The 27,858-nt window shown below is 39.5% G+C and overlaps 3 protein-coding genes across 5 annotated transcripts in view; 2 read left to right on the top strand and 1 right to left on the bottom strand.

Annotated features, from left to right (window-relative positions):
* Window positions 1-1,923: 1,923 nt before the first annotated feature.
* Window positions 1,924-6,681, top strand: cenpk (centromere protein K). 2 transcript variants are annotated; one of them, XM_036000833.1, is made up of 10 exons: window positions 1,924-2,066; window positions 2,331-2,423; window positions 2,538-2,588; window positions 3,911-3,974; window positions 4,281-4,327; window positions 4,438-4,520; window positions 4,634-4,732; window positions 4,913-5,049; window positions 5,172-5,227; window positions 5,957-6,681. In XM_036000833.1, exons 1-10 carry the CDS (start codon window positions 2,061-2,063, stop codon window positions 6,110-6,112), a joined length of 792 nt encoding a protein of 263 aa, XP_035856726.1. In that variant the 5' UTR covers window positions 1,924-2,060; the 3' UTR covers window positions 6,113-6,681. The 2 variants fall into 2 exon arrangements, with proteins under 2 accessions (XP_035856726.1, XP_031145448.1); XM_031289588.2 differs by having other exon boundaries at window positions 4,913-5,054; window positions 5,174-5,227.
* A 125-nt stretch (window positions 6,682-6,806) lies between these two features.
* LOC116042860 (stromal membrane-associated protein 1-like) lies at window positions 6,807-18,867 on the top strand. Its single transcript, XM_031289275.2, has 10 exons — window positions 6,807-7,090; window positions 7,512-7,645; window positions 8,426-8,511; window positions 9,648-9,723; window positions 9,854-9,916; window positions 10,093-10,168; window positions 11,770-11,900; window positions 12,876-13,092; window positions 14,072-14,409; window positions 18,192-18,867. The coding sequence occupies exons 1-10, from the start codon at window positions 6,973-6,975 to the stop codon at window positions 18,324-18,326; spliced, it is 1,374 nt and encodes a 457-aa protein (XP_031145135.1). The 5' UTR covers window positions 6,807-6,972; the 3' UTR covers window positions 18,327-18,867.
* Window positions 18,868-25,217: 6,350 nt separating this feature from the next.
* The window catches only part of krt94 (keratin 94), a 3,344-nt gene continuing 703 nt past the window's right edge, over window positions 25,218-27,858 (bottom strand). Inside the window, exons 2-8 of one of the 2 annotated variants that reach the window (XM_031289112.2) lie at window positions 27,528-27,610; window positions 27,259-27,415; window positions 26,959-27,120; window positions 26,675-26,800; window positions 25,792-26,012; window positions 25,645-25,653; window positions 25,218-25,540 (exon numbers count right to left, since the gene is read on the bottom strand). In XM_031289112.2, coding sequence (XP_031144972.1) covers window positions 25,486-25,540; window positions 25,645-25,653; window positions 25,792-26,012; window positions 26,675-26,800; window positions 26,959-27,120; window positions 27,259-27,415; window positions 27,528-27,610 — 813 coding nt within the window. In that variant the 3' untranslated portion in view covers window positions 25,218-25,485. Of the gene's footprint in view, window positions 25,541-25,639; window positions 25,654-25,791; window positions 26,013-26,674; window positions 26,801-26,958; window positions 27,121-27,258; window positions 27,416-27,527; window positions 27,611-27,858 lie in introns of both variants that reach the window. The other variant, XM_031289111.2, reaches the window with a different exon arrangement.

Genomic DNA, 27,858 nt, shown 5'->3' with positions numbered 1-27,858 from the left:
CTAAATTGTTCATCCAGTTTTGCTGCAACCAACACTCTGATAGACTAACATCATTACAACCAAGCAACAACAAACCTTTATGCTTGTTTGTCAAATAAATGTGCGTGTGTTAGTGTGTGTGTGTGTGTGTGTGTGTGTGTGTGTGTGTGTTTGTGTGTATGTGTGTGTGTGTGAGAGAGAGAGAGAGAGAGAGAGAGAGAGAAAGAAAAAGAGAGAAAGAAAGGAGAAATTTCTATTGTATTTTATTTAAAAAAAAAATGTTGCACTCTTAATTAGATAAAAGAAATTCTGTTGATGTGGAAGTTAATCTGTCCCACTGCTATAGTCTTGGTGGTAGCAGCAGGCTTCAGATCACAGGCGGATAGAGTTTGGGGGATGACAGGCAGCAGAATGATAAAAAAAAAAGGGTTTTAGAAATGTTAAAATAGCTTCCAATTCAACACTGTAAGAAATCAGGATGGTAAACAAAAGGCTGCAGTACACCGTCTGCAGCTAACTAGCAGACAATTATTTAAGAGTTATTTAATGATTCTTGAAATAAGCACATTTGCTGGTTCAAATACCCTAAATGTGGTGAAAACTGCACAAATATTATGAGCTTAGTATTTTTCAGGAAGGATGCAAATCAAGAAAGTTAAGAAAATCCAAATGGCCTACATTTAAAAAATATACAAGTCATTAGCAGTACATATGGTGGATAAATGTGGGTGTAAAGTTTAGACAAGAAATAATTAAGGTACATGTTTTATGATCATAAGCTCAGGGATAAAGTTATATAATGGATGGGGAAACATTTCTTAGTGGCATAGAGCAAAAACACCAAAATAAACAGATGAATGATTAAATAAAATGAAATGAACCAAATGTGTTCCTGATGGTATAGTCATCTGGAAGCACATCCAAATCTGATGCATTCATTTAAATCATGTGTCAGGCCAAAAACATACTGAGACTGTGACATGCAATTCTGAGCATCATAAAAAAAATAAAAAAAAAAACAGGAAGGAAGTGGAAAATGAAAAAGGAAATGCAGATTTTGACAAGCTTCAAACTCCAGCCAGCTGCTCGGCCACTGAGGAGAGAGATAAGCAGAGACACCTGCTGGTGTTCACAGGACAGTGTACTCCACCACACTGAGCACTTAACCAGCCATGGTGTGTCTGTGTGTGTGTGTGTGTGTGTGCGTGCGTGCGTGAGTTTGCATATGTATTTGTGTACCTGTACCATTTTTCTTCATGTGGACATAAATGTTTAAAATGTATGTGTGTGTGTGTGTGTGTGTGTGTGTGTGTGTGTGTGTGTGTGTGTACTTACATGCTTGTTTTTTCATCCCCTAATGCATCTGTGTGTGTATTTTGAAAAATGTAATATATATCTAAATAAAAAGTATATTTACATAAATAAATGTATAATAAATGGTAAGTGTTATTACCAAAATGTAGTAAATGTATCAAAAGTAAAATACAGAGTATGTAAATGTATGTCAAATTTTTAGTTTGAAGGTAACTATAGCTGTCAAAATGCTGTGTAGTAAAAAGTGCAATATCTCCCTCTGAAATAGTGCAGTAGAAGTAGCTGAAAAGGAAAACACTCAAGTAGCTTGTAGTAAGTACCTTCAAATTATACTTAAGTAGCCTACATTTTGTCTCTGCATTTATTTTACTTTAATTCTTCAAACCACCTACAGTTATGCTTGGCTTTGTTGGAAATAGTAAAGAGAGAAAAAAAGAATTGTGTCTTACTGTAATTGCTGCAGGGTCTCTGTGTCTCTTTGAAGATGCTTAATGTTGTCTGCATTTTCAGATTGATCACCACAAACAGCAGTTTTCTTTCACATAGGCCTACTCTTTTCCACTGAAAACAAACTAATCTACATTACTGCTGTCACAGTTTCAAAGACCATGCGCAATCCTGCGCAGCGTCAGCCCTCCTCAGCACTCCCCTCTGTCGCAGACGTTACGTCATCAGTGTTGGCGGTATTTTGAAAAAAGGAGCGTCTGTTTTTACATCACATGCGTTGTTGTTGTCCGTGTCGTGGAGGAAAACTGTGAAATTTACAAATGATGGTAAGACTGCATGTCCTTTAACTAATCCGTGTAGTGCAAATGTCTACGCAGTAATGTAAAGTGCGATATTGTCATATTCATTACAGAGAATATCGTCGGTTAACATAAACTAGCTAAGCTAGCAATTCAAGTTTTCGAGCAACAACTTCCCGACAGATGATAAGATATGACCCCCGCACTGTGCCAACGTTGTGCTGTACTCAGTATTCAAATACATACATCCAAATCGACACCTTTTTGTCCTTTTTATGTTTCCGTGTTGAGGCTGAAGGCGGCCAGGCAGCAGCAGAGCTGTCAGAGGCCGCTCAGGGTGAGCTGATGGACCAGTGTGAGGATCAGTTTGCTCAGCTGGAAAAGGTGAACTCCTCTAGCTACATGTTTTAAACTGACGAGCCAGGCTGTCCTTTCTAACTATTTAATGGATGTGTAGACAAGGTACAAACTGCAGGCTTTTGTCTCTCTGTGTTGCAGCTTCAGAATGAGATTATACTCTTTGATTTCTGCGAGAATCCTCAAGATCAGGTGAGATGATTTTGTATGTTCATTCCAGGTACTTTTAAGTTTGTGCAATATATTCCCAATGTTACTGATACAACATGGAAAAATGAATGAAATGCTGAAATGGGTGTCTCGAAAAATATATATTTTTTTGTTTATAGTTTTTGAGGTATCATGGTTACACTATTTTAAAAAATGACATTCAAACAAAATGATTTGAAATGAATTGCCAAGAAGACAACACTTTCAACTTCCAAAGTTGTAAATCACTAACATTACTTTCAAAACTTCATATTCATATAGCTCTTTATTATAAACTTAATGTACATCAAATTTCTTTACAGAGGCAAGCAAAATGACCTATTTATCTGACGTATCAACAGTCACAACTAAATGATGGGAGAACAGGGAAAGACAGAATACAGAATAAGAGTTTGGACAGCCATAACAAGCTCATCGAATGTAGCTTTAAACCCTCTAGCATTAAGGTAAAACTCCATAAAACCAAACGAGGGATAGCTGTCACAGAGGCATCGCTCAGATGGCAATAACAAGCCAGAAGTGTGTTTACAAATGTTAACTAATGTAGCATTTCAAGGTTGTTTCATCCAGTGTTCTTGCATGACACTCAATGCTTTTCAGTCAAATGCATTCCTATAGGTATGACATCATGAAAAGCAAATGCCACACTGTCTTACTGTGACTCGTACCTCATCTCCTCCAGCCAGAGTTCAGCTGAACCCGTCCTCAAGCCAACCTAACCTGCTCACACAAATGATAATCACCTCATCTAAACCTTTTCTGTCACTTGAGGTTTTATGTTAATATGAATAAGGAGCTTTATGGGTGATAGGGAGAAAATCAGATATCACGACATTCTTGACCAAATACCTCAATATCGATATTGCGGCGATATTCTAGGGTTGACAATTGGTGCTTTAACAAAATATCTTCACGCTTAGATTTTAGATATAATAATCATCAGTAATGTGGACATAATGTCTAAGTGGGGAAAAGGCAAATAATAGAACAGCTAGAACAGTCTGGTAAGTTCAGAAAAGTACATCACTCTACTGTAACGCAGCCTTTAAAACCAGGAAAAGACAACACTTATGTCATATCACGATATTACGATATCCAAAATCTAAGACCATATCTAGTCGATATCGATATAATATTGATATATTGCAGCCCTACAATCAGCTAACACAAAAGCATTTTTTCTGGTCACAGTTTACCAAATATTGTGACCTAATTTGTTTTTCATTCATAAGATGTACCATTTGTGAATGGCAATAACTTAACTCAATAACTATATATGTGTTATGCCTTTTCTTCGCCAAAAGGCAGTGAATCGACTGATGGCAACAGAAGCTGAACTAAAGCAGTGGCTGACGGTGGAGCCAAAATGTAAGTCCTCTACTCACACTGTGATAGAAGCTGTAACCATAATGTAATAAAAGTATCTCAAATATGAATACCACAAATCAGTATAACAGTTTTATGCCACAGTTACAGTTTAATGTGTGAAACTGGTGCAACAATCATTACTGTTTAAATCAAGATTTCATTTCAGACTTTGTGACTTTATCAAATTGTGATTCCAGTCCTTCAAATCAAATGGAAATGGTTATATCTGCTGTATCTAATGTTTGATATTACAAACTTTGCATTTTAGAAACACACTTATGTATATATTTATTTTGGTCCATCCAGTGCTGGCATCAAATTCAGAAGTTTTACTTAAAGCTGGAAAAGAGGAGGTATGTCTGTGTGTCAAATGCAACATTTCAGAATGTGTCTTATTGAAATGTCCTTATTTATATGCATTGCTTCAGTTATGCAATCCATTTTCCCACTTTGTTTTCCACAGATGCTTAAACTGTGCTCTGAACTTGAGATGGTTGTTTCTTGTCACAAAGCAAAGAGAGACAAACTGAGAGAAACTAAAGAACTGTGCGTATGCAGACTTACTGTCTTTCCTCAGAGCATATACAATGAATAGAAGGTACTTTTTTTCCATTTGTTTTGCTCTGTGTATTGTTCTGAAAGTCTCTTTTTTCTTCTAGTGAGCAGAAGTGGTTGAACGAGAAGAAACAGGCGCTCATAGCTGCCAATGACCATGTCGATCGACTTCAAATGGAGAAGGGCAAATTACCAGGGCACAGGTGAGTGTCATGGCAAAGGCACACTAAACCAGAGGAGTTTAGGTTTTGAGGTGTATCTCCACTGGAGGGCAGCAAAGCATGTGAAGAGTAACAGAAATATGGCAAGAGGAAAAATAATGCAGTTCTGAAAAAAGAATGTGAATGTACTCACATTTTGCTGTGTGTGTGTTTATCCCACAGTGTATTGCATGACACCAAGGCGAAAATCCAGAAAATGAAGGTCTACCAGGAAAGGTTGATGGAGTGTCTGGGCGACATTCTGGAGAAGCACGTCCCTTGCCCTCATCAGAATGAACCCAGTACAAACAAGAAGAAGAAGAAGGTGCAGTGGCCTGTTCTGTGTTTGATGATTTTTCCGTGCTTTTGCAGCCTATTTACACGCAAAACCTGTTCTGTTACCACTCCAGTGCAGCTAACCTTCTTTTGTTTTTTCATTTTCAGAACATTACCCAGGAGTTAAATGAAGACTTGATATCACTTAATGAAATTCTTGAGGTGGGTTTTGATGCACTACGTAACCAGTTTTTTCCCCTTGCTTTTAAGTGAAAGCAGTCAATATCTGAAATCAAAAATAATAATCCAAAGATTTGCATTTCATGTAATGTGTAAAGTTAGATGTGGAGACTTGAAGCAAAATTGCGTGACATAGTTATTTTTTGCGATTTGGCGCCCCTACAGTTTCCAAGTGCAATTTATTTCTACACCACTGTTGTATAATAGACAGCTGTATTGTATACAGCGTGCATTTGTTATGATTACATCAATCAGATCAAAAAGTAGCGAGTCGACAGCTTTGCTAACACAGCCAAACATCAAGCAATGCTTACGATAGATGGGAGGTAAGGTTGTCAATGTACAGAGCTGTTAATTCTTCCAGCTCTCTGTGCCGCACATTTATTATAGTCAGGTTGTTCTATACATCATTTTCATTGTTTTTTTCATTTCATTCCTTTTTGAAAATACTTTGTTATAATATTCTGTTCGCCATGGCACATGCCATGTGCACAAAAGCATCCAGTATTTAAGTGTGGGGCCGCACCTTTGTCATCATCATCTCTCTCCTAGCATTTCTTTCCAATGTATTGTTAATTAGAGATAGACATATGAACCAAAATCTATTAAACCGTCTCTCTTACTTTATAAGTTGTATCACCTTACACCATTACCTAACCCCTGTCATCCTGCCTTAACCCCTGTCTCCCTCTGTCTGCCGTACCCCCACAGCTGCTCATGAACAAGGTCCTGAATACACCACACGACCCCTACGTGACGATAGACAACACATTCTGGCCACCATACATAGAGATGCTGCTTCGCTATGGCATTGCAGTGAGGCACCATGAGAATAACTTCAAGATCCGCCTGGAAACCTTTTGTTAAGGCTGTGGTGCATTAGGCACCTCAAGCACCACTTATCTACAAGTGTTTCTAATTTGAGTCTGTTTGTATAGTGCTATCATTATGTATATATATGTAAGCTGATTTGAAGAATAACTGATGGGAAAGCTACGAACTAGTGATTTCCTGTTGGGTGCATTATAAAATGAGTTTTTTTTTCCCAGTTAGGCTTCACATAAGTATTTTTTAAAAGCTGTTTTGTATGTACAGAGTAACCATGGATCCTTTTTAAAATGTCTGACAACACCTAAATTTATGTTTTGAAAGTATTTAAATGTATTAGAAAAACATTTTGACCTTTTTTCTAACGAAGCACTGTCAATTTCATGTAACATTTTAATACTCTATAGGGCTAAAAGTCTTAATTACATATTTCCTTTCATCCTATTTTCATAGCTGTTTTCAATGGTCAGGTTTAATCAGCAATGAACAGTGCATTGTATTTATAAGTCTTTAAAATAAAACTTCAAATTCAAAATAAAGTTCAAAGTGCTTAAATTGTGACTTTCTGAGCCTTCACATACCCCAGTGGTGTACTGTATGTATATTTTATATATATATATATATATTTTTTTTTTTTTTGAAAAGGTGAAGCTTAAAAATTCTTCATAATTCTTTGTGCGTCAGATGACGTCAGAACGGTCGTCCAATCCGATGCATCCGCCGCGTCAGCTTTAGAATTCGTGTGGGCGGAGAGTGGATTCCGGTTCCGGGTGTTTTCATATACCACTCGGAGGTTTTCATCTCTCTGATTATGGTCTTTTATCAGAAACTAATTTTGATTCACGACTGATTAAAGTAGAATTATTTTTTATTAAGGAAGTCCAACTAAAGCCGTGAGTATGGCGACCCGCTCGGAGAGAGAGAAGGCTCAGAAACTCAATGAGCAGCACCAGGCCATCCTGTCCAAAATGCTGAGAGAGGAAGACAACAAGTACTGCGCCGACTGCGAGGCAAAAGGTGCGACATTTACACTGTCGAGAAATGTAGTTACCATTTTTACTCAGAATGCGCTGCTAACGCTAATTAATAATGTAGCATATGCTTTGGTTAGCTTAGCTAAGCTAACTCGCTAGTGTGTAACACCCTTCTCAGGCTAGTCAGCTGACATATCTTCCCCTGAAGCTAAACTAAGTGGCTAACTAGCAAGCTACAGCTCCCATAGTGCATCTCCCTTAACGCCGCCTTCAGCCCCTCTGTGAGGTTTTGCAAGCGTTTAACTTAAACTGTGGCAGGTTCTTCAGACGAAACTTGACTCTTATGTTCATGTTAGGTCACTGGTAAAGAATGCAGGGCTTGTTTTGGCACTTAAAGTACTACAAGATCGTGCATGTTGATATTCAAATCCCAACCTTGTTTTTGTTTTTTTTTGCTTTGTCAGGTCCAAGATGGGCATCCTGGAATCTGGGAGTATTTATCTGCATCCGGTGTGCTGGCATCCACAGGAACCTTGGAGTACACATATCCAGGGTCAAATCAGTCAACCTGGACCAATGGACCTCAGAACAAATCCAGGTACTGCTTTGTTCTTTGTGTACTTTGGTTAAATTACACATGGCTTTTATCACCTGGACACTATATCAGTATGTTGGTGAGACACTATTGCAAATAATATATTTGTTGTATGGGACATGACGTGATTGATTTCAGCATCCTTTTACCTGGGCATATCTGCCCTCTATTGTAAGCCAGCCTTTCCGTTTTAATGTCTCAGATTCATTATTACACATTATTGCATTTTTTATTCCATTATAAAGGGGTGCACTCAATAACTAAGCACTGCACCTCAATAAACTTGCGAGACACGGATTGAAAACTGAATGTTATATTCTGTGCAGCGGTCACAGAGATCCAAATGTTTAGTCCCCACTCCTTCACTTCCCATAATGCTAATTGATAGGGTCTGTCAGTATGCTACATTTATATCATTTTGAAGTTACCATAATTACCAGTTTTCAACTTGCAAATTAATTAATGTTACTGGAAAACACTTGTTGGAAAGCTCCAATATATGTGACTTGGCTCTTTTTAATACAAAAGTTCCTTTTGGCTTTCTATTAAAGATTTAAATCTTATTTAAACCCAAGCCAAGATAACCCTGATGTCATCACCAGGGTTATTTTCTCATACATGAGAAAGAAGACATTATACCACTGTTTTCACAGGCTGAGTGCATGATGAGCAAACTAATTGTCACGTGTAAAATTCAATCGAGTGCCCCTTGAAATATTTAAGCATGCATATATAAACAGCTTCTGTTTTCTATTTACCTCTCTGTCTTTTCTTTTTTTCCAGAGTATACAGGATATGGGTAATACCAATGCCAGGCGGCTTTATGAGGCCAACCTTCCAGAAGGCTTCAGAAGACCTCAAACAGACCAGTATCCTTCACTATCAGCAGACACCTAAAAGAACTTAAACGTGTTGTACTTTATATACTGAAGCTATTCATTTTGGCTGCCTGTTTTTGGCTGGACCAGCCCTAGGACCTAGAAACTCTGTTGCTCTGTCACTGAGTGATGAAGTTCCGCTATTGGCTGGAGTGAGTGTGATGAAGTCACTGTTGGTGTTTCCCCATTGGCCATAGCCCTTTCAAAATGTATTAGCGTGACACTGGCCTTTACCTCCGCTATCGCTCATCAATTAACTTAGCAGCTAGGGCAAAGGGGTGGGTGTGTGTGTGTGTGTGTGTGTGTGTGTGTGTGTGTGTGTGTGTGTGTGTGTGTGTGTGTGTGTGTGTGTGTGTGTGTGTGTGTGTGTGTGTGTGTGTGTGTGTGTGTGTGTGTGTGTGTGTGTGTATAAACAGCAGGGAAATCAAAATAAAAATGATCAGAATGTGATCATTTTTATTTGATATCATTTCTAATATGTTTTCTATATTGTGTATAATAGATTACCAGAGGGTTTTTAGCCAAATTCGCTCGTGGCCCGCAGAGCTCCGTGGCGCAGCGTGTGCTGCATGAATAGCACAACCGCTTTAAATGAGCACCGAAAGAAAGCGGGCGGCATTTCACTTTCAGTTTCCAGCGGAGATATTAACATCGGTGCACCAAAGAGAGCAGAGATGGCACTAAATGGACAGTGAAGGTGTCAGTTTGGCCATGAATAAATGCTGCAGCTCCTCAAGACCAACATTTGAGGCTGTGGTTCATATTTGTCATAGGGTGAAACCCAGGTCTGGTCTGTTTAAACAAAGTAATAGTAATTACACAGTAACACTTTAGATGAGTAATCCAGAACAATAACTTGTTGAATATAACATGATTACATTGAAAAGCAGTCATCAATTATTTGTCTCAAACATATCTTGTCCATGTGATGTGATATACTACTTCAGTACACAACAAACACATATTACTGGGACCACTACAGATGAAAATGTAATATCTACATTCACATTACAGACACCACCACTGACTATCCCGTTAACAATTTGGCCAGTATTAAGCACATTGACCATACACTGTTCAGCCATATACTGGGTTTTGACCTCTTGTTTTCTTAACTCTGACCTAAGAGCTGTGGAATTCTTCATCAGGGATAAATATGAGAAGAAGAAATACTACAGCAAGAATGTGACCAATGGGAGCAGTGTATGTATCAGTTTTCTTATAATGTAAAGCTACATACTTTTAAAAGTAGTGTGCACACTTTTACAGACAAGTGGTTTAAACTGGCAACAGTTTTTCTGTTGTTCATCTTAAGTTTCTCTTTTTTTTTCAGCCAAAAGATGGTAAGAAAGAGAGGGAGCCAGACAGAGGGAGCAAGGTGACATCCTACACCAAGGTAAGTATCTCACACACATTCCTTTGTGAGTAGAGCTGTTTAAACATGCTCATCAGCATTGCTATTGTCCCATATGGAGTTTGCCCTACTTACTTTATGTATTTTAACTACTTCATTTATATATATATATATATATATAATTATATTTTATTTTATTTTATTTTTTTTAAATAAAGAATGAAGAGTCCAGGCCAGTTCCCAAAATCAGCCCCGCTAAGACTTCAGAACGCTCTGTGAACCTACTAGGCCTTGGTGAGTATCTCTGCACTTCTTGTGTTACTGGAAAATTCAAAAGTCTTCTGAAATGTGCCATATGAATATGCTGGCTAAGATATTTCTAGAAGCCGGCTAAATATGGTTTCAGCTTGTAATTGTTTTCCTTTTATTGCCAGTTCTACAGATCTAATAAATGATTGGATGACTATAAACTCATTGAGCCGGGAGTTTGGAGGTTTTATGGGTTTACGGTGCTGTGTAGTTTTAGATTACTGATATTTAGTATGAATTTAAGTTTACTGCATATGATGAGTTGCCTATAACTCTTGCTTGGTGTAGCATGCTGATGCTGCAGCATGTCATGGCTGTGATTGTATACTTTACGTCCCCACAGCAGGGGATAACTGCCCTGAACCGAGACATTGTGGTCCTTCAAGGCGCAGGGCCAAACCATCACTGTCTCCGTTTTGTGTCGTCACTGTAAACTTGTTGGTTCGATGTGTAATAATGAAACGGTGGGCAGCAGACAGACCAATCTCTGATCTACTATGCTCTCTGTATCAGAACTGTGATGGAGTTTGTCGTTCTTTTTAAGTTGCTGTTAATGCAAACTAACATTCTTCTGCTGCTCTATATTAAAGACTGTGAACCAGTAAACCACTGCAAGGCTTTTTTGTGAGCTAGTCAGAGGAAGCACTAAAGCTGCTGACTCAGTCACCAAGGTTTGCCACTTCTTGTTTTTTATATCTAGATTTGGATCTTTTTTCTTTCTGTAAGTATTACAAGGGGTAAACAGTAGAACAATATTCACTGAATTGGTTAGATAGGACAGGCCGGTTTGACACATGAAAGGAGACAACACCTGATCAGTTGCTCACGACACAAGTATGCCAACCATATGGAAAAGGTTTCCTAATGGGTTCAGTGCTGGATCAATGGCAGCAGGTCTTACAAAGGGAAGTTATATGGATATTTCTGTCTTGATGTACAGACAGTTGTGTTTCAATTTAAAATGTGTTGTTGCTCATGGTCAAATGTTGGACTAGAACTACAGGTGATTCATTATCTATTAATTTGTATACTTGTCCATCTATCTTGTCAATGAGATAGCTCTGACAGTAGTGACTGAACGTGGATTGATACCTAGGAATAATGTGTGTTATCACTTCATTAGAGCAATTTCATTTACAGTTTGAAGTAAGATGAAATGTTTATGCTACTGATTGACTTGGAGGGCCGTTGCATTATTTGGATGACATGTTTACTGTTGTTTTAGTTTTGTGGCCAGTGAGCTAATGAGGGTAAGCTGATACATTTTTAATTGTACTAACCATTATGCTTACTGTGCGGCCAGTTCCGCAGCTGTGGGAGGGCATTGCAGTTAAATAAATACTAAGACAACACATATTCTCACATTAGCAAACATCAGCTCTGTTTGTTCCACACCACTTTTCACAGCAATTACATATTGTATTTGGGTGTTATTTATGATCTTTTATAAGTTGTTAGTGAATTCAGGCAGAATCTCATTGGTGAGCCATCAGTGAGTTATGCTGTTTTGTGTTAAAATAGTCTCACAGTGTTGTTCTCTTAAGCTTATATTCCAACTGTAAAAACATTTTTTACCTCTGTCACAGACGTCCCGGCAGCTGCATCAACTAATAATGGTAGCACGAGCACAAGCCAGAACGACAATGACCTGGATATATTTGGCCCTATGGTATCCAACCCTCTCCCCGTGTCCTCATCCGCAGCTCAGTTTTCTCAGGTAAAATCCAGCAACAATTCCCCAGTCTAGATTTAGTGCTATTTTCTGAATATTGATCAGGAGAGCTTAACAGTACTGGTTGTCTAGATACAAAACTGAAATTAAGTGTGCAGTAGAAAATAAAAAAGTCAAATGATGACTACCAGCATCAATAGCCCACAAGACAGCAACACCAATACTCAGAGACCGTAAAAGAGGGCCAGACAGAAAATGAACACAGGTAATGAGGCAATCATTTGGCTAAACATTTAAATAGGGCTGGAACCAATGAAATATATATATATATATATATATATATATATATATATATATATATATATATATATATATATATATATATATATATATATATATACATACACATTAGTGGTTCATTCATTAGTTATTATTTTTTGTTTAATCATTCAATAAAAATGGTGATAAATGCCCATCATCAAGGTTTAAAATCCCATGGTGATGTTTTCTGGGAGTTTGGTTTGTCTGACCAATATAAACCCAGAGATGGAAACCATTAAGCAAGTTTTGTGTTATTCAGAGTATATACTCGTGATATCACTTTGTTCTTGCTGTGTCACGGCACAGGTGTAATGGTACAATGACTTGTTGTTAGGTCTAGGGAGTTTAATTACTACTAATCCCAATGGCTGTACCAGCTACTAGCAGCCTACAAACAGGCCACAACTGAAATACTGTATGAGCCATTGTTATGCAGGGCAGGCAATTATCACTCAAATGGATAAACACGGAAACCATCCTGTCAAATTTGGCAAACAGCAGCTGATGGCTGTTCGCCAGTATGACAACCAGGTCATAAACTTTAATTAAATATCATTTAATTTAACTAGGGAGCCTTTTTGGGGATAATTTGTTGGTTAATTTGAAACCTGTTGTATCAGGATAGCACCCAAGGAGTGCACCAGGAACCAGCAGGTGTACAGGGACTATACAAGGACTAAAAATGTTTCCTCCTGTCAGGTGAGCTCCAGTAACGCGGCCAGCACTCCGACACAAGCTCCAGTAGTAGGAGCCCCGGTGGGTGGAGCCAGCTCGGGGTCAGGGCAGGGAGACCTGGACTTGTTCAGTGACAGCAGTAGCAGCACAAAAACTGAAGACGTTGCCAAGAAGCCCCTGTCCAAGGACTCCATCCTCTCCCTGTATGGAACCAACAGCATGTCCCAACAGGCCCCTGCTGGTAATAATGGCAAATACTACCTAAGGCATTTTTTTGCATTGTAATGTCTTATTTATGAGATATAATACATTTCTTATTTTCAAAGTTATTTATATTACTTGTTTCGATAACTTGGGAAATTGTAATGTTTTTTACTAACCCTTTTTATTCAACAAAAGAAGAAAGTTCTCAAATGTTAAATATTATCTAAACATAAGCAGCCAAACAAGAACTTTGCCTAAAATTGGCTGCAGTTAAAAGATTGATTTAAATTAAGAGCTGTCTGGTCAAAGAAAAATTGCAAATCTGGCCAAACATGTGATTCCAGCTTTTGGTACTTGACAGAGGTGGTTTGATAGCCAACCCTAACTCCATTGTGTATAAACGTTTATTAACCCGCCTAAAAATCATAGACAAAAAGATGCTTCTCTTTATAACTACCAACCTTGCCTAAAAAAACATCAAATTTTTAAGCTTTCTTCAGTATCAAAGTAATCCAGTGATAGCGGTTTGTACAGATATGGGTACACTGCAAACAAGTGCTGCTTATAGCTAATACGGCATACTTTTAATGGTGCTAGTTTGCCAAAATGTAAACAGATATCAGCAACGAAAAAAACAGGCCTCAAGTTGTAGCCCACAACTAGAGGCTCGAGTAACATTTTCCTCTTCAAGGTAATGCTAGGATCTGTGGATGTGGTGAATTGAATCCATAAGGTGCAAGTAGATACTTGCTTGTTTGTCCCAACACAGTCTCCCAGGGTGTTTGTAACTTCATATCCTGATTAACAGTTTTCTTAAACAAACACATATGCAAATATTTAACATTTAATGTGAATGTGGTGTATATAGATCGGTCTGGCCAGAGGATCCCAGTTAAGGCCAAAGTGGGAGATAATGTCATGTATTGAAGTTTAGTTCTAGTCTCATAATAAAATAAAAGACATATTTGTATGCATAACATTCTTCCCTCTGTTTTGCATGTCTTCTCCCCCCTCAGCTGGCATGTTCATGGGCCCCTCCCAGATGCCGTTTCCTGTCCAGGCCACTGGTGGCTATCAGGCCTTCCCTGGCATGGGCACGGCCATGCCACCTACAACCGTCATGGGTGCCATGATGGCTCAGAGCGGGGCAGCCATGATGGGGCCCAGTCAGGGCATGATGGTTGGCATGACAATGCCTAATGGCTTCATGGGGAATGCGCCAGCCACTGGTGTGATGGGCATGGCACCGAGGATGATGGGACCACAGGGTGGTGCATTGCCTGCGGGCATGGTGCCTGCTCAGGGCATGTACGCCATCCAGCCTGGACAGCAGGCTCAGTGGAACATGGGTCAGGTATGGAGAGTTATCATGCTACCATATGTTAACTATTGCAGCATTGGAAGAGATTATTTAGAAAAAAACAGTTCCACACTAAATCTTGTTTTGTAGGGTTGTGGGTTGTGTTCATGTGTGTCTGTCAGGTGTGATTAGTTTCACATGTGACAACACCCAGCTATGATGATGCAATGAACAACGGTGCATTGTGAAGTGTGTTACAATACAGGGTGTGGACAGAGCATGCAGCAGTCACCAAATGGCAGCAAAAGCAGGGCTTTCAAAGGTGGCCAAATAAAGGACTCTCTAAACAGCCAGATTGCATACTAGAAAACCTCATTTGAGTGTGCTGTTAATAGAATTCCACACTTTTTTCTTTTGTGCATTTCATTGTGGGATAACAGTATATCCCACAACGAAATGGACAAAAGAAAAAAGTGTGGTGACGAAGCAGCACCAGGAACACCAAAGAGAACTTTTTTTGGGGGGGGAATCTGTCTCTTTGTGAAGTTCAATTTACAGTGGCCTTTTAAAGTGGCACTTTGACTAAAGTGTTGTATCATTTCCTGTTAGTATAAAACCGTTAAGTATGATGATTTTGTGTATACTAAGTACAAAAGCAGTATACTGTAAGGATCTTTGCATAGTAAATAATGCATCAATGTGTGTGTAGTGTGGAATTTGGATGCAGCAAGGGTGTAGATACTCTGTAGAGTGGCAATAATCGATTCCTGACTTCCAGAGGACAGAAAGGAGACACCAAAGCAAGCCAGTAAAGTTTGAAGTCCAGATTAAATGTCCAGGGATGTAGCATTTCAGCTATCTGCAGGGAGGGTGTTCCAGAGGGATGGGGCGGCAACACTAAAGGCTCTGTCTCCGAAGGTACAGAGTCTAGTGTGGGGAATGGAGAGCAGGCCAGTGTCTGAGGACCGCAGGTTTTGGGGTGGAGTGTATGGATGGAGGAGGTCAGAGAGGTACTGTGAGGCCAGGTCATGGAGGGATTTGTAGGTGAGAAGGAGGATTTTATACGTGATGCAGGACTTAATTGGGAGCCAGTGAGAGTGGATGAGTAAGTAATTTATTTAATATAGCACCTTTCACAGACAGTCACAAAGTGCTTCACACAAAAGACCTTTGATTAAAATACAATAGAATCCAAAACAGAAAATAAACAAGTAACAACAAATGCAATTCCAATGAGGATTAAAAGAATAAAACCCCAAATTACAAACATTAGACAAAAGCCAGTTGAAACAAGTATGTTTTCAGTTGCTTTCTAAAAGTGTCAACCGAGACTGCAGAACGTAAGTTAACAGGAAGGGCGTTCCACAAGGTCGGAGCTACCACTTCAAAGGAACGATCACCTTTAGTCTTTAAACGAGTGCGTGGGACCACCAGTAGTCCCTGGTTAGAAGATCTGAGTGACCTGTTCAGAGATATAAACAGGCGCCTGTCCATGCAATGCTTTATATGTAAGAACTAGAACCTTAAATTGGATCCTGAACTTTATTGGAAGCCAATGTAACATGGATAACACAGGAGTGATGTGTGACATTCTGGTGGACCTGGTCAACAGCCTAGCAGCAGAATTCTGCACTAGTTGCAGACGGTCCTGGGATCACTTGCTAAGACAAGTGAAAATGGAGTTGCAGTAATCAAGCCGTGATGAAACAAAACCATGAATGATCATCTCAAGTTCACCTTGCGAAACCACGGTCCTAAGTTTAGCAATGTTTCTCAGTTGAAAGAAACCTGTGCGGGTCAGTGACCTGATATGTTCAAGAAACATATTCTGATGTAATATAACACCAAGGTTTCTAAGATTGGACTGTACCACTGAAGAAAGGGACCGCAAAAGATTAACAACTTTGGAGGCTGTAGTATCCGGAGTAACAATAAGGACTTCGGTCTTATCTTCATTAAGCTGCAAGAAATTGTTTGCCAACCAATCCTTAATGGAGGACAAACAATTGAGCAGTGCTGACACTTTGTTAGTTTCCTCCGGCTTAAAAGAGACATACAGCTGGATGTCATCAGCGTAGAAATGATAACGTATATCTCCAAATTGCCTAATTATGTGGCCTAGGGGAAGTATATACAATGTAAATAAAATTGGACCTAACACAGAGCCCTGCAGCACCCCACAAGAAAGAGCTGCGTTTTCAGAGGAATAGGGGCCCAGTGACACTGAATAGGTTCTATCTGAAAGATAGGAGGTGAACCAGTCCAGGGCGATCGCAGAGATCCCAACCCAGTGCTTAAGTCTGTCAAGCAAAATGGTGTGATGCAGTATCGTCCAACAGTACCAGAACAGAACATTTACCCGCATCAGAAGACATCATTAGATCATTGGATACTCTAAGAAGAGCGGTTTCTGTAGAGTGTTTCTGACGGAAGCCCGATTGAAATGTGTCTAGTATGTTGTGAGTGGCTAAAACAGCAGAGAGCTGATTAGCTACAACTTTTTCTAAAAATTTCGAAATAAAAGGCATCTTGGAGATTGGCCTATAGTTTGCGGGAATTGAGGGATCCAGATTTGTTTTCTTTAAAAGTGGCTGAACCACTGCATGTTTAAAATACAGTGGGACACAGCTGGTTTGCAGTCACACACAAGTTTTAATGAAATGTTTTGTCTACTGAGGTTTTTGTTTGGTAGTCGTTCCATGCTTAAGCCTTAAACGTGCTTGTGAAAGTCACCTTCTCTCCCAGTAATCTTCCATGTCAGAGGCTCAGTCATGTTTAAAGGTGGATAATTGGCGTCTTAGAACATGAAACATGAGGTGGTCAGATATAATGTGATAAAGTAGATGAACAGCCTATATCTGTTTTGCCTAATTATTTTATGTATGTCTTACTAGATCATGTGTCTATATACAAAAAAATGTTTTTCCTTTTGGCCATTTTTGTGTGTTTTTTTCTGCCTAAACTCTAAGTTGTTGTCCATTATCCCATCCTCTTTCAGTCACTCTTTTTTCTGATTTGTACTTGTCTGGAGACAGTAACTTTTAAATAAAAATCAACACATAAAAAAAAAAAAAATCTTAAATAAAATAATCGATTATTAACTTAACAGAATCGATAATCGAATCGTTCTAGAGAGAATCGCGATGCATCTAAGAATCGATTATTTCCCACCCCTATTGATTATAGAAAGTAAACAAGTACTTACAGACCTGAGGACATTTTTAAGAAGGGAAGTAGGTATAACATCTACCGGGCTCGAGGAAGGCTTCATACTGTTCACCAAGTCACTGAGTTCTAGCAGTAGCAGTGGAGATGATGCTATTCTTGACATCTCTGATCTTATTTTCAAAAACAAGAGAAAGTCACTGCAGTCAATATTTGAAAAGACTGGCACTTCAGGAGGAGAGGGATTTACAAGATTAACGGTGTCAAAAAGGATTTTGGGATTACGCTTGCTAGAAGCTATAAGGTTAGTAAAGTACGATGTCCTCGCCTCCTATAATATGGGGGGGGGGGGTGTTCTGCCAGGTCTGGGTGTGGGTGAGGACCCTGGCAGCAGAGTTTTGGACATACTGGAGCTTGTCTAGGGTTTTGCTGGGGACCCCAGACAGGACTCCATTGCAGTAGTCCAAACGGGAGGTTATGAAAGCATGAATGGTTTCCAAGTGTAGTGAGGAGGGAGTGCAGGAGGAGCTTTGGTTTAACCTCACCTTTGACTGCAATTTTTTAGAAGCATAGTTTTAACCATGTCTTGAACAGACAGAAGTTAAATATTACAAGTTTTAAACCCTGATGTTTTGCTTAAGTTTTAATACAGATCTCTCTTACATCCTCAGGTGAATCAGCAGATGTCAGGGTTGACTTTGAACGGTGCAGGTGCCCAGATGGCCTTCGGTCAGCCTCCGTCAGCTGTGGGTGGATGGGCCGCCACTGGATCTGGCCAGACTCTGAGCACACAGCTGTGGAAGTGAGCCTTTGAGAGGGTTGATGGTCGGGCAGAGTAAGAGTCGAGGTTGCAAGAAAGTGCAAAATATATCTTGTGCTTCTCTGCATTTCACTATGAACTGATGCCCAATTCCGTCGCGGACCAGCCTTCAGAACATGAAATTGTATATCCTTTTTCCTTCTCCCTTTCTCTGTCTCTCTTTCTCTCTATTGTGTGAGTGAATTGGGAGTCATACAGGATTACAGCCTGGCAGTTTCTGCCTGTCGTATGGTTTTTGATCATAACTTTTATTTTCCTTTTTTGGAAAAAATACAAGGAAATAACAGTCCCAACAAAAATGATATCGACATATCAGAAAAGCTGCAGGGCCAGTTACACAAGCTTTTATTGTATCACTGTATCATTATGAGAATATAGAACATTTAAATGAATAGTATTTAACGGGAGAAGATATGACTTTCCAGTCTGTCAGTACTGCTCCCAAATGTACAGCGCTGTATAACCTTCTTTTAAAGTACTTGTGGTTCCCCTATAAAATTAAAGTGATAATAAATGACTTGCTTTGATGCGTCTTCTGTGATTCATGTGTTACAGTTTTAAAGGCTCGAAATAGGGGAAATTTTAGGTTTGGCGTTAGACTGATTAAACGTCACTGGAGGGCGTTAACCTACATCTTAAACATGTTAGCAATTTTTATGTTATAATGTAAAGTTATTTGCATGTTTGCGTCAACCACAACAAACTGAATGGAGGAAATGAATACCATGTTTATTTTAATTTAATTAGAAGTGTAATGTATAATGCTTAACCTTGGTTGTAATTTAGACAAAGTGTTGGTGCAGTCAGTGTTTTGGTGGAGAAGGTAGTTCAAACCATTGTGGGCTTCATTCAGTGTGAATCCTGGGATGGAAGAAAATGGAGGGACACAATCACATGTATCTTTGATTTTATTTTATTAGGATCCCCATTAGCTTATGCAGAACATCAGCTACTCTTCCTGGGGTCCACACAGAACATAAAACTACATTTTCAGACAAAACAGTCATAAAATATACAAGTAAGAGCAGTAGCTAGTATTCTTTTCCTTGCAGATATACATATTCCTTTCCATGTATGCTGATATTAATATATGATATCGCATGAAATACATAAACACAGAACATAGTAAAAATGAAATCTTACAACATCTTTGTTTACATATCAATATTCCTATACATAAACTAAGTACAAAATATGGTTACAGTCTTAGGGCCCTTAGATGATCCTTTACTTGTTTTTTAAAACTTGATATATTAGGCGCTTTGGCAATCTCTGCTGGAATTGAGTTCCAAGCAACCATCCTTCGATACAATACTGTATGTTGCATTGATTGTGTTCGGGCTCTAGGAACTTTAAAAAGACCTCTAGTGGCATGTCTGGTGGAGTATTTATGTGTGTTAGAGCTAAATGTAAGTTGACTATACAAACAATTAGGAATTTTTAATTCATTCATGTTTCTAACAAAAGCCAAGAGTGATGCTGAAAGTCTCTCCGCAACTTTCAACCAGGAGAGTTTATCTCCTATACTCACCTAAAATCTGATCTAGGTTTCTACTGAGGCACTGAAACTAACAGTGATTTACACTGCATTTTGTATATTGTAAATCTAAATAACCGATCCATTGTTAAACAGGAACAATGGTAGGAGCTATTCCTCTTCTTCAGATCAAAACATCCGCTTTTGGAAAGTAGTGGGGGAAAAAAACTGCTTTCCCTAAATGTTTTTTAAACTTGCAGAATGCAGAAGGTATTGGTTTATGAATAAGATCTATAGATAACGAAATATAATTGTGAACAAATGCACAAAGAAGTGAAAACAACATGAAAGGAGCTGTTTAAATTTGACATTGGGCTATTGCGAGCCACAAGGAGAGCCTCATTCAAAACTCCAGAACAAAATACTTCCGTTTTAATGTTTTGAAGATCGAGATGGTAATACTTGTCGACTCACTGTTCACGTTTATGTAGTTTTTATGCCTGAGATAGTCCATTAGTTCTCCTGCCCTCTAGGTGGCGGTATTGTTGCATGGAAATGCTTCACAGCATGAACATGTTTTACAGAACTTGCTCTTTAAAAGGTTTAGTGCGACCAAACTACAACCGGACACCACAAACCATCAAAGATAGTAGCTGTAGGCAGTACTCGTAAACCTGAGAAGTTTTTCTGCTGTGTCACTCTTGTCTGAGTTGAGTTGAGTTGCTTGTTCTTTGTGTACTTGTGTAATCTATCATTGTTGCCCCCTGCTAGCAATGCCAAAACAATTAGCCCATCAAACAAGTTTGATGTTTTTGCAAGGCAAAGCAATAGATCACCATATATAAACATCCACATCATGCAAAACATATGGAAACAAGACCATTACAATTCAGTCTGTGTGCTAATATTATCACAAAGCTCCATAGTTGAGTCAGCTTTTGTGCTATAAACAAAAGATTATCAACTACAAATAATATATATTTTTAAAATATAATGATCCTCAAGTGTCTACAAAAATCTTTGCTGGATGTTTCCATCAAACTGACATATTAGCAAAGTATGAATTGCCAAAATACTGAGAAAGTGAGTCTGATGATTTATAATGTTCATTTTGAAAAGTGCTGATTTCAGACATGATAAATGGCTGTGTGGTTTTTGCTATAACAAGGTGCAGCAATTGTCTTTTTCTATTGGTTTGCAAATGAGTATCTCTCTCTCTCTCTCTCTCTCTCTCTCTCTCTCTCTCTCTCTCTCACTCACTCACTCACTCATTCTTTAATGTACAGAAAGCCAGCACATGGTGGCAATAGTGCATTACCTTTTAAAAGAAAAGGGAGTTGCCCAGTTCAGTCTGTGGCCAAAATAACCTACATTTAAATATGCTGTCTGCTTATTGATTATTGCCAATATGCACATACTATATTTTTAATTTCTGTCTTATTTATTTGTATGTAATTTGTAGTTGCCCTGATAATAGTTATTCACTTATAGGCTACATTTCACATATTGCTGAACTTTTCCACATTCCAATCTGGTTATAAAGTGCTACATGCAAAGCATCAAGTTTATTATTACTACTGCCTTTTTTATGGCTGGTGCGATGAATGCACTTCTGTTGAAGTTTATTGTGAGCCTTCAAGGCACACTCACACAAACTTACAGAATTTGGAAAATCAGAGTCATGCACTACAGTAGGTGTTTACAGTCAGTTGCAGTTTTGTAGGGAAAATGTGCCTCACTCTGCCTTTGAGCGGTTTTGATCAGTAGTTCTTTCACTGGGTATTTACTCTGAGTTTTGTGTATCCTAATAGAGATTTCAACAGAATGTATTTCTTAAACACACTATATGTAGGTTTGGGTTTCTCCACCCAGTGCATGCTGGGATATGCTCCAGTACATACGCATGCACCCAGCCCATGGGAAGCTTTAAGAGTAAATGTGGTCAATTTTACAGTCATTACTGAAAAATGCAAGAGATCAAACTTTTTTATATAAACTCACTCTTTCATGATAGCATGCATTGTCTATAGAATGCTACTAAAGCTGCTGTATGCACTGTAAGTACTGTAAGCCCTGCCCAAGTAGTTCCGTCCTGGTCTTCAGGATCTTGCAATTGTATGTAGGGTGTGGTTCCTTAAACCAGCCCTACCTGTTAAACTTCCACCTTTCAGCCATCCTGTACCTTTGAATCAGAGTTAAATGCTTTTTTTAAATCAAAAATAGAAGACGATACTCAAAGTCAGTATCTGTGTTTTAATGGTGGGAATGGACTGACAGGAGGACCAAACTCACAGCCATGCAAATGGATGAAAAACTACATCTATCTCATGCTTGGCCAGGCCTGAAAGCTCCTGAAGTGTATTTGGCCTTGTTCCACTCTCCCTCTCAACTGTTCCTACGCCTCGCCGCAGCTCAGGAGCAGTTTGAAAAGTTTCACAGTAAGGTCTGATGCCATACAGAGTGTTAGACCCTTAGCAAAGAGGTTCGGCATTCCTCTCAGCTTGTGTGTCAAACCTAACACTGCTCCAGAATAGAGTCCACCAGGCGAGTGAAGAATGTTCCTTCTCTCTGCAGCCCCTTAATGGACTTTTTGACCCTGAGACATCAACATTCCTGCTGATATGGATGTCAGCCTCCGGTTTAACCATTGCAGACATGACTAATACTTAACTAAACACTTCACTGGTATAAAAAACCCAATGCGATTTGGTAAAAGTTCACATTGAAATATAGCAGGCCCACATTCAAGTGATTTTTCTGATTAGACGTTTGACATTCTTTAATTAAACCAATCAATACTTTATTACTGTAAAAAAAATAGTTAGAAATATTTTTTGAAATATGATTCAATTTCTTGCAGAGTGTTCGATGAGAAGATTGATACCTCTTCTCAAGAAAGCAAAACACTTCCCAAAATGTCAAACTATTATTTTAATCATTCTGCAAGCTTACTGCACTAAACAAATTGTTTAAAATCATACTGTGTGACTTACAGCTTGCCGACTAGGGATTTAGTTGCAGGACAGGGAAACGTTGCCCCGTTGCTTCAACAGTTTCAATAGAAAGCAGATAACTGAAAGAATCCAAATTATTTTGAACTTGTCATCAGTTAAACTGAATTGAACTCTCTAAATGTCAAGTATTTCATGACATCAAGGGAGTAACATCTTCTTTTCCTCTCTGATCTCACTCTCTGCTAGCCTCAGGCTAGCCTTGGATGGCAGACAGCTATGAAAATACAGAAATTACTGTTGGCAACTTGGCGCTGCTTCCTATCCTATCCTTTGTGCGGCCACGTGCAGACAGTCTGCCCATTCATGTTCTAAATAATAACCTAACCACTACAAAGTGTCGGCATCTTGTTTTCTTGTCTGTCTTACCACAATCTCCTTACAGTTTATTTCTTTATGACAGCTTACTCCCAGAGGCTCTACAATACGTTGAAGCAAATCCTTCAAGTGCTCCGACTTCCAGTTTTGTGGGCAAGGTGGTGGTTTAGCAATCATTCATGAAACTGACATCAAAACAAATAATTTCCATAAAAGGATAGTGGTGACAATGCAGTATTGGTGCTTTTAAAATCTACCAGTTCCTTAAATTTGTCACAACACCCAAATAGACTGAGATTATTAAAAGGTTGTAGCTCTGTATGTCATTGTCAGTTTACAGGGGGTTATGTGCAGAACTATTTCTCGCCCACAAATTGTTGTTTTACACATGAGATACCATGTGGATTCTTTTCACCTTTGGACAGATCCAAGCTAGCACTTTCCCCACCGTTTTCCGGTCTTAATGCTAAGCTAGGCTAACGCCTCCTGGCTCTAGCTTCATATTTAGTGGAAAGACATGAGAGTGGTATCAAATTTACCATCTAACAACAAAATATTTAACTGCCATGCAGTTAATTATTGAACCCAAATCATCTGAATCAACCAAGATTCATAAATTCATAAATGCTAAACTGTTCTTTTAACCTGTTCATTATGATAAGCAACGTCAGATGCTCTGGTCTACATTTTCTGATGCATGTAGTATAATCAGTATACTACCAAATACTGGCTTAAAACTTAATAAGGATTTGTTTTTTATAATGAACATTGATATGCATATTAGGAGAACTTTAGTATTTGTACTGTATCTCCAACAGAGAGAACTGACTCAAATACCACCATGGCACATTTTAAACATAGGAAAAGACTTATAAAGACCAAAAAAAAAAAAGATCTAACATCATATCTACATTGAGCATTTTATGAAGTGACACCATCGAAGAACTCATGAGGTTTATGGCTTGGCAATTGCTCTTGACAAGCCCACTGCGTTAAACACTGATCTGGGGAGAAGCTCTTTTTTATGACCTCTGCTTTGGATTTCCATGTGAAATTACAAGCATAACTGGAAGGGCTTCGTTATCAACAATCATTATAACAGTGTGGAGGAGACACTGATGTGCAACAAAATGGGTCCAAATAAGGGTGAATGAAGCTCCTCAGAGGAGGTTGGATTTTGCAATTTGATCCTCTCTATAATCTCTCTCCTCTCCAAAACCAACATTACACCACCATTTGAGAATGTTGACTTCTTCACAGGATCACTGTAATTCCAGAGGCTGTAACTGCTGACCTGTACGGAGAGCAAATGCTCAAATGCTACTTTGATCCCCTCTCTGTCTCTCTCTTCCACACACAATCACACACCACACCAACATAACAATTTCCTGCCTCTCTTTCACACAAAACATACATTAAATCACCATCATCCGAGGTGCTGCACCCTTCTTGATACTTTATCATAACAGCTCATTAGTCATTTGCAATCAACCATCATTCATAAGAGAGGCCAAAGTGCAATACTGATAACACCTGTTTCCATAATGACTCTCTTTGTTCTGTTAGTCAGTGTTTGCATTCCCACTCAACATTTCTGTCCTGAGCCGTGTGTGTTCTTGTTACTAGGTGACAGAATTTAGACAGACTTCATGTAACACTGTGTTGAAAGCCTCCAGGGCAAAGATTAGTCAACCATTTGGGTGTGTCTTGTTTAAAAAACCTCTCCGGGCAAAGCCCAGGGTCATTCACTTTATTTGGTCACATAACTTGCACTTTTCTTCAATTTGTATTGCTTTGTTTGAGTTCTGAGAGCAAGTTCAACATGGCTCTTTCTGAGCGGTCTTTTTTTCTCTAAATCCTAATGCTTTCCACACTGGGGCTGTTAACCATTGTTCACCCTTTCCTGACAACATCCCTGTTACGTAACACAGATTTCCGTAACTCCATATCCCACCTCCCAGAACGTAATGCAGTTGCCATGGCGACTGCATAAACAGAGCAGTGTTATTAAAAAAACCTGTAGACTGTCTGTTATTCTGAAAGACCAGTGAAGTCACAAAACAACATAAGGTGTATTTACCAGCAGATTTATTTTTCAGACAGATCACACACAAACACATACACACACACACACAATGATTTCTTCTAAAGCAAATTAAATGCAAATGTTGTAAACGTTAACACAGGCTTTACTTTCAACATATCTGAGTTTTCTCCAGTACAGTTTCACTCATCTCGTGTAACAGCTTTTATTAGTTGGAGTATGTGTGTGTGTGTGTGTGTGTGTGTGTGTGTGTGTGTGTGCGTCTGAGTACAGCTTGTCCTGCCAGTTGCACCTCCTAGCTGGAACTGCGCACAGTGGTGGTTGTGACTGTGGTCTTTGAGCCCCCTGTAAAAAAGAAGGAAAAAACTCATGATGGCAGTGCTTCAAGCTTGTATAACACTGACTGTACTGTTGTTATGTAATTACTTGTTAAAAGAGACGCTGCTTACCTGTAGCAATAGGTCTAGAATGAGAGAGAGAGAAAGAAGAGAAAAGTAGAGGCAAACCGTGAGTGAAGTGATGCATTCTTTTTTACATAAATTGGTTGCATTTCTGGTCTAAATGGTCTCATAAGTCCATGCTCCTGTATCATTGCATCTACCTGGACTCCTCTGTTTCCAGCAGACTCCTGTAGGTTGCGATCTCCTGCTCCAGCCTGGTCTTGATGTCCAGCAGCATCTTGTAGTCCTGGCCCTGCTGTTCGATGCTCGAGCGCACGTTGCCTAGTTCGTTTTCAAGCATGTTGATTGTGTCTTGGAAGGCACCGAGCATGGCACTGTAACGACCTTCTGTCTCTGCCAGTGTGTTCTCCAGAGCCCCTTTCTGTTAGAAAGGAAAAAAGAAGGGGAGCTGACTTCATGCACACAAACTGGGACTTGCAAACCAGTTTCCTGTAAATCTTTTGTGACAATAGGAAGGTAAAGTCTGTAACCACCAACCACGCCCTGGATTATAAATGTCAGACAGACACAAAAGTATGTCTGTATTTCTATAGCATTTTCCCTTTTATGAAGGAGTGATTAGCAGAGGAATATGTATAAGGTTTTGAATGCTTGTGTCTTTTAGCTGCTCATCTATTGTTACACAGGAGCAGTATGCTGTTCTTGAAGGGAGTGTTAAACGATTTACTCCAGCTGGGCACAGATAATCCATGGCAGTACGACTTGTTCGGTCATCCAGTTCAGCATTCCTTCAGCTTTCTTCAAGCTCTTTCAGTCTTCCAGAATTTGAGCAGATGTCTGTGAAATGTTTTCCTCAGCAAGAGCTCTCCCTCCCTTCTCCACAGTTCCATCACTCTTATCTCTCTCTCCCTCCCTTCGTTCTTTCAACAAAGCCTCTTTTCTGTTACCCTCCCTTCTGCTCTTTCACCCTCTATCACTGTCTGTTTCTCCATTTCCCATGACAAGACAGCGATCTGGGATTTTTGCTCATATAAGGCAAGATTAGTGAGATGGGAACAGATGTTTGGGGGGTTTTTTCCTCACCATGCTGAGCTGAGACTGAAGCTCAATCTCCAGGCCCTGCATTGTGCGCCGCAGGTCACCGATCTCTGTCTTGGTCGTCTGGATTATCTCTGTGCTGACGGCCACCTCCTTGGACAGGTTTGCAGACTAGAGCAAAAAACAAAGAAACAGTTGTGAAGAAGACTTGTTGATTACTCCTCTGAGTTTCACAGAAGATTATGTTTAATTACAGGTTAGACTCTTGAGGGAGTGAACCCAGTCATTTGCAGCGTGTGGGATGTGATTGTTTATGGAAGTCTATTCACCTTCTCATTAAACCAGGACTCCTGGTCGCGACGATGTTTGTCAGTGATGGCTTCGTACTGGGCGCGGATCTCGGTCAGGACTTTGTTGAGGTCTGCCTGGGGCGCGGCATCCACCTCCACGTTGACTGTGCCAGTAAGCTGAGAGCGCATTGCTGCCAGCTCCTAAATGATCAGGTGGGGAAAGAAGTCAGATATGAGATCTATTGGCTGAGTTCAAACTGTTCTACAGATGTGATGAAGCACGCTCCTGTAGTCACAGCGAGCAGTAATCATGATAGCTAGAGGATGTGCATCATTCACCTCTGCATGATTCTTCTTGAGGTATGCCAGCTCATCCTGCAGGCCCTCGATCTGCATCTCCAGGTCAGCCTTGGTCAGGGTGGTCTGGTCCAGCAGACGGCGCAGGTTGGCGATGTCAGCCTCAACTGACTGGCGCATCATCAGCTCATGGTCGAATCTAATTAGTTTTTGAGAGTAGAGAACACCGATATGAGACAAATACAACTCTTGAGCATTTTTGTTTGACACGATGAAGATAGGTCCACAGAGGTGTAAAGATTCATGCTTACTTAGTTTTGAAGTCATCAGCAGCCAGTTTGGAGTTGTCAATCTGGAGCAGAATGTTGGCATTGCCGATGGTGGCGCCGGCAATCTTTAGAAAAGAAGGACAATGGGAATTGGTCAGGAGGCAAACGTCTCAAATGAATTGTTCATTGTGCAGTTCAAACAGTGGCATAGACAGGTTTACTCTAGATTTACACACTAATCAGTTAACTTCTTATGCAGTTATAGTTAGGGTTAGCTTCTCAGCTGCATCACAAGCATCACCCTTTGAAGTCATATTGCCATGCACAGTATTCCCCTAAACACTTGACAACCTTTTTTTGTTTATTTTGAGCT

The sequence above is a fragment of the Sander lucioperca genome, chromosome 4 (genome assembly GCF_008315115.2).
Source record: "Sander lucioperca isolate FBNREF2018 chromosome 4, SLUC_FBN_1.2, whole genome shotgun sequence".
Taxonomy (NCBI): domain Eukaryota; kingdom Metazoa; phylum Chordata; class Actinopteri; order Perciformes; family Percidae; genus Sander; species Sander lucioperca.
This window is presented reverse-complemented; position numbering and strand designations above follow the sequence as displayed.